Raw genomic sequence first — 5,751 nt, 5'->3', positions numbered from 1 at the left:
TCATCCTTGCGAGTCCGACCATCTGTCGACGCAACCACCTTGCACTCGTCCATTCCTACACGAAGACTCTGAAAGATCTAGCACCTACCAGAAAGGCATGACACGACGTAGCACCTGTAGGCCAGACATGACTTGACATATCCATCGAAGATCCGTGCAAGACGAAGTCGCTCCACCTCCTACCCGTGTCTTCCAGCGCTGCTCCACAGACGATGCCCCGAAGAGAGAAACGACATCGCAGTGCCACCTTCATTCGACCTGGAAGACCAGATCCTAGGGTTTCCTCCAAAGCAGAACGAGTGGGTCGACATTAGTTACACTAGAATGCCTTCATCAAGGTAACGACGCAGAACGCCACCATCGGCTTGGTTTTCACCGGTAGCTATGTCTCCCCGACTCACAGTCGGGACTAGATGACAGATCTCGAGATCCAACCATCCAGCCTCAGGCCGACCACCTCTGACGAAGGAAATGCCCATTGACGCCGATCCTAGGGCCACCGCGTCGTCGCTCGCCCGCCACGAGGACGCCGTCACTGTGTTGCCGAGCAGTGGCGGAGCTTAGTGTAGACCAACAGGGGCCATATGCCCCCTTCCCCCTTAATTTGTGCATTCATTGAAGAAAATGCTAGACTTTAGGGTAATTAATGTTTCAAGTAGAGATTAGCCCCTCCATTCCTATTAATTTGCCCCCCTTCAAGTCTTGCCCCCCTCTTACGTTTTGCTCCAGGTCCACCGCTACCGTCGAGCCCTGCGCCTACCGCCCGCCGCCACCTGGATAGGCCATCCCCAAGCAACAGAGAAAACTAGCACTGCCGCCAGCAGCCGCCACGGGCTTTGCCCCGGGGGGGCTCCGGCCGACGACGAGGGTCTGGGAAGGCGGGGAGGAGGGGAGGGGAAGGACGCGCGTCGTGGAGGGGACGACGCAGGGGCTCATATGCGATCTTAGAACTCAACTCGTGTATAATCGTGTTTGTTATTTCCAGCAGAGAAAATATTCACATTATAAGTTGTTTTTTTTTTGCTGGCAGACGGTTTCATTATCGATGATTCATTGAACCCAGCTTACAAAGACGGGCCAAATGCACCGAGACGATGGATCCTGCCAAAAAATAAAAATAAATCAGCAGTTCAGCGCCTCCGCCGTGTCAACTGCTTGTTTTCCATTTTTCCGTAGCAAAAAGTCCACCATTTTCCTTTTTCTTTTACGGGCCCATTTTCCTTATCTGAACGGCACAGCGCGTGAAATCTTTCCTAGGAGGAATACTAGAATACTCATTAATGGACTAAATCGAATCCGCCGCCCACCACCACCGTCCACCGCCACCGCCACCGCGAGGGAAAGGAAGAAGACGGCTTCCTCCGCCAGCCGTCGTCGTGGGGAGCTGGCGAGGGGGATACGCGGCGCTATGCCTGCGCGGACACCCGGACGGAAACGAGGCGCAGATACATTTCCCTGCCTTGCCCGGCCGCCGCGCCGGCCGGTCGCCATCGACGCCGCTTCAAATCCATGGCTTTTTTTTTTTACGCTTTCCTCTCCAGCAATCCCTGCCTAGTCCTTTCCCACGCCTGACGCCGCCCCCCACCCAAACCCCCTTTAAAACCCGCCACCGTCGCCACCGACTCGCCATCATCCGACCACGGAGCTTAAGCTTTAGTTATTCCCCCGGAAAGAAAGCAGCGACGGCGAGGGGGCGGGAGCCAAGAAAGTCCGGCGACGCGGCGGTCGGGGAGGTTGGAGGATGCCGGGCGCGGTGAAGGCCGGGAGCAGGCCGCCGTGGCTGGGCCTCGGGGCGGCGGTGTGGCTGCAGGCGTCGGCGGGGACCAGCTCCGCCTTCGCGCTCTACTCGCACGCGCTCAAGGTGGCGCTCGGCGCCGACCAGAGCAGCGTCGCGCTGCTCGGGGTCGCCTGCAACGTCGGGGACAGCCTCGGCCTCCTCCCCGGCGTCGTCTGCAACAAGCTCCACCCGGCCCTGCTCCTGCTCGTCGCCGCCGCCTCCGGGTTCCTCGGCTACGGCGTCGCCTGGCTCGCCGTCTCCGGCGTCGCCCCGGCGCTGCCCTACTGGCTGGTAAGTGAGCTCCCCGACGAGATCCCCTTACCAGATTGGTCCTTGCATCGGTTCCAGATCGTGAAATCGTATGCTTCAGTTGCTCTGCTGGGTTACATTGTAGGCACTGATTTTTAGGGGAAAGGCGTTACTATAATAGCAGGGACCAGCTAAGTAAATTGCCCTTTGTAAGATTCCAGGGACAAAAGGCACAAAACTATACTACTAACTGTTGGCAAAGAGGTTAAAGCCTCGATTGCGATTGGGCGAAAAAGCATCACCAGCATTTGGCTTCATTTGCCGGGCGATATGCGCATAATCTTATAGCTCCCCGATGAGATCATCGTAGCAGCTTAATCCCTAGATCAGTTCTAGATCGTGAAACGGTGCTGCTTCAATCGCCCTGCTGGATTACAGTTGTAGTAACTGATTTTAGGGGAAAGGCGTTATGCTTAGCGGGGACCAGCTAAACAATTGGCCCTTTGTAAGATTCCACAAACAAAACTATACACCAAGTGTTGGCGAAAAGTTAAGTCTCGATTGCAATTGGGCGGAAAAGTATTGCCAGCATTTGGCTTCATTTGCCGGGCGATACGCACATAGCCTGATAGCCACATAATTTTCTTTACAAAGTGGAAGCTTTCATCGCCTCGAAGAGCCACATATTGAGGACTTCTTCCTTAATTTACCCAGAGGATTGGACTTACTAGGCTAGCTTCTTTTCTTTACTTTCATTACATAATGTAAATTTACTAGTGGTAATCTTTTCTTTGTCCATATTACAGATATGGATCGCATTATGCATGGGCTCAAACAGCGGTGCGTGGATGTCGACCGCCGCTTTAGTGACCAATATGAGGAACTTCCCACTCAGCAGAGGGGCTGTTGCCGGCATCCTCAAGGGCTACTCTGGTCTAAGTGCAGCTGTATACACTGCCATTTACACCGGCGCGCTTCACGGCTCAGCTGCAAACCTCTTGCTTTTTCTCACCCTGGGAGTTTCCATCGTTTGCCTTCTCGCGATGTACTTTGTGAGGCCTTGTGAGCCTTCTCTGGTGGAGAATTCCTCGGAGCGAGTTCACTTCCTGTTTGTACAAATCAACAGTGCTCTTCTTGGGGTTTATCTCGTGGTGGCTACGACGTTGGATCGTTTTCTGACTCTCACCACTGCTTTGAACTATTCCTTGATTGCTATTATGGTCATTCTCATCCTTGCACCATTTGCGATACCCGTGAAGATGACATTGTTTCGGAGCATCCCGAGGAAAGGCACTTCTGCTGGTGACAATGATCACACAGAACCATTTCTTCTGCCTTCTTCGTCTGAACCAAACTTCGGCAAAATTGAAGATGAGGATCCTGCAGATATTGATCTTCTCCTGGCTGAGGGTGAAGGGGCTGTGAAGCAGAAGAGACGAAGACCAAAAAGGGGGGAGGACTTCAGGTTCCGTGAAGCTCTGCTTAAGGCAGATTTCTGGTTGCTCTTTGCAGTGTTCTTTATAGGTGTTGGATCTGGAGTCACCGTTCTTAACAATCTAGCACAAGTTGGAACTGCAGCAGGTGTTGTTGGCACAACTATATCGGTCTCTCTCTTCAGTTTGGGCAACTTCTTTGGCCGCTTAGGAGGTGGTGCTGTTTCTGATTATTTTGTCAGGTAATGGAAACTCTTATCTATTGAATTGCAAAACAAGGTGTGCTTTCATCTACCTGTCCAAGCACCAGTTGGTCTACATAGTTGCTCTACCAGTTTCATGGAGTTCTTTTGGTTATGTAGTTGTTTATTGTTTGTTTTTTGGACAAATTGTGGCATGCCAAGTTAGCTAGGTAACCAATGGATTTTTTTTGAAACAAAAATATTCGTCTGCCATTATTCTAATAGAATTGTTAGAACCTTCAGTCCAGTTTCAACTTACAAGCCAATAAAGAATGAGATGACCTCTTGTATTAGAAAGGAACACGTTATGTCTGCCACGGATTATGGATCAAACTGTTTCTCTAACTGAATTACTAAAGCCTCCATTCCAGCTTCAGATTACAAGCCAATAAATAATGGGTTGACAATATTTCTCTCCCTTATTCTTTTTTCCGACAAACTGGAACAGTAAAGAGGTCCGCAGCCCCAACTGCGTATGAAATATAAATATACGACCAGAAACTTTCTTGTTTGGATGCAATGCACGGTTGAATGCATCTGTTCACATTTTAAAATTGATTTAATTTTTCATCCTGCCGTTGGTTAACCAAAGCTTCTTTTCCAGGTCAAGGACACTTCCACGGACAGTACTGATCACATGCACCCAAGTGGTGATGATAATCAACTACCTAGTCTTCGCTCTGGGTCTCAAAGCCACGCTCTACATCTCCGTTGCCATACTCGGCATCTGCTATGGTGTCCATTTCTCGGTGATGGTGTCGACGTCATCGGAGCTGTTTGGGCTAAAGCAGTTTGGCAAGATCTACAACTTCATCTTGCTGGCGAACCCGCTTGGCGCGCTCGTATTCAGCAGCCTGGCCGGGTATGTCTACGATCATGAAGCGGCAAAACAGCACAGCGTCGCAGCAGTGGCGGGCTCTGACCATGTCACGGTGTGCTACGGCCCCAGCTGTTTCAGGCTCACGTTCTTTGTGCTGTCAGGCATGGCATGCTTGGGAACGTTTCTGAGCGTGATCCTGACCGTTAGGATTCGTCCGGTGTATCAGATGCTCTATGGAGGTGGACCCTCGAACCAGCCCAGGAGCTCTGCACATTGATGCCCGGTTACCGGTGAGCTTGTTTAGTGATCTGTTGTACCTGAAATATGAGCACGTGTTTATTTATTTTCGGGAGTGGGTTGGGGTGTGCTCTGTATTGCGGTTTTGGGACCTGGTTCTTGGCAAGTTTAGTCTTGGTTTCTGTATATGGTGAGGGATGAGATATGTTATTTTTTTAGCCGTTCCTGCTGGTCTGCTGGAGCACGAACCTGAGGATACAAATATAGTACAACTGAGTGCTACGTTTGTACTCCCTCTACAAAGAACTATACAGCCTGTTTGGATGTAGAAAAAACTGGCTCGAAATTAAAAATCTGGATTTTATGAACCGATTCTGCTGTTTGGGGTGATTATATAATTGGCCCATGGAAACACAGTCCAATTCCAAGCCAGGCCGCACGCACGTCCGCCCCGTGCGACAAGATTCTGAGCCTGGCACCTCGGAGTGCGACAAGATTCTGAGCCTGGCACCCCGGAAACGCTCCCCACCCCTGTGTACCCCTTCGCTCCCGTGCGAGACCCAAAGCCCCGCTGCCATCCGTCCACCTTCGTCGTCGTCGCCGCATCAGGCCACCTTCGCCCCCCGCACCTGGCGACCTTCGTCGCCGCACCTGACGACCTCTGGCACCGCCGCATCCGGCTGCTCCGGCCCGAGCCCCGGGTGAGACCCGAAGCCCTGCCGCCTAGGGTTCGCCCGCTGCCGCCGCCGAATCCGGCCACGTCCGCCCCCGCATCCGGCTGCTCCGTTAGCGATTCCATTGTTTGCACATCCAAACATGATTTGGATTTAGGTGCTAGCCTTTGATTCCAAGAACAAATACCAACCACATCCAAACAACACAATTTCAATTGAGGCCATTTCCTTTCCATCTTGGATTTGGTATTCCAGTCCAGTTCAATTCCGAGCCACCTTTTCCTACATCCAAACAGGGGTAAAGGTGTTTAGAGAGTAG

At 51.7% G+C, this 5,751-nt stretch overlaps 1 protein-coding gene across 1 annotated transcript; it reads left to right on the top strand.

Moving 5' to 3' along the window:
- The first annotated feature begins 1,258 nt into the window (after positions 1-1,258).
- LOC123410588 (protein NUCLEAR FUSION DEFECTIVE 4-like) lies at positions 1,259-5,126 on the top strand. The gene is made up of 3 exons (XM_045103534.1): positions 1,259-2,068; positions 2,833-3,701; positions 4,306-5,126. The coding sequence occupies exons 1-3, from the start codon at positions 1,742-1,744 to the stop codon at positions 4,796-4,798; spliced, it is 1,689 nt and encodes a 562-aa protein (XP_044959469.1). The 5' UTR covers positions 1,259-1,741; the 3' UTR covers positions 4,799-5,126.
- Positions 5,127-5,751: the final 625 nt, after the last annotated feature.

Source organism: Hordeum vulgare, chromosome 7H (genome assembly GCF_904849725.1).
Source record: "Hordeum vulgare subsp. vulgare chromosome 7H, MorexV3_pseudomolecules_assembly, whole genome shotgun sequence".
NCBI lineage: Eukaryota > Viridiplantae > Streptophyta > Magnoliopsida > Poales > Poaceae > Hordeum > Hordeum vulgare.
Note: the sequence above shows the minus strand (reverse complement) of the source record. Positions and strands in the feature narration are given on the sequence as shown.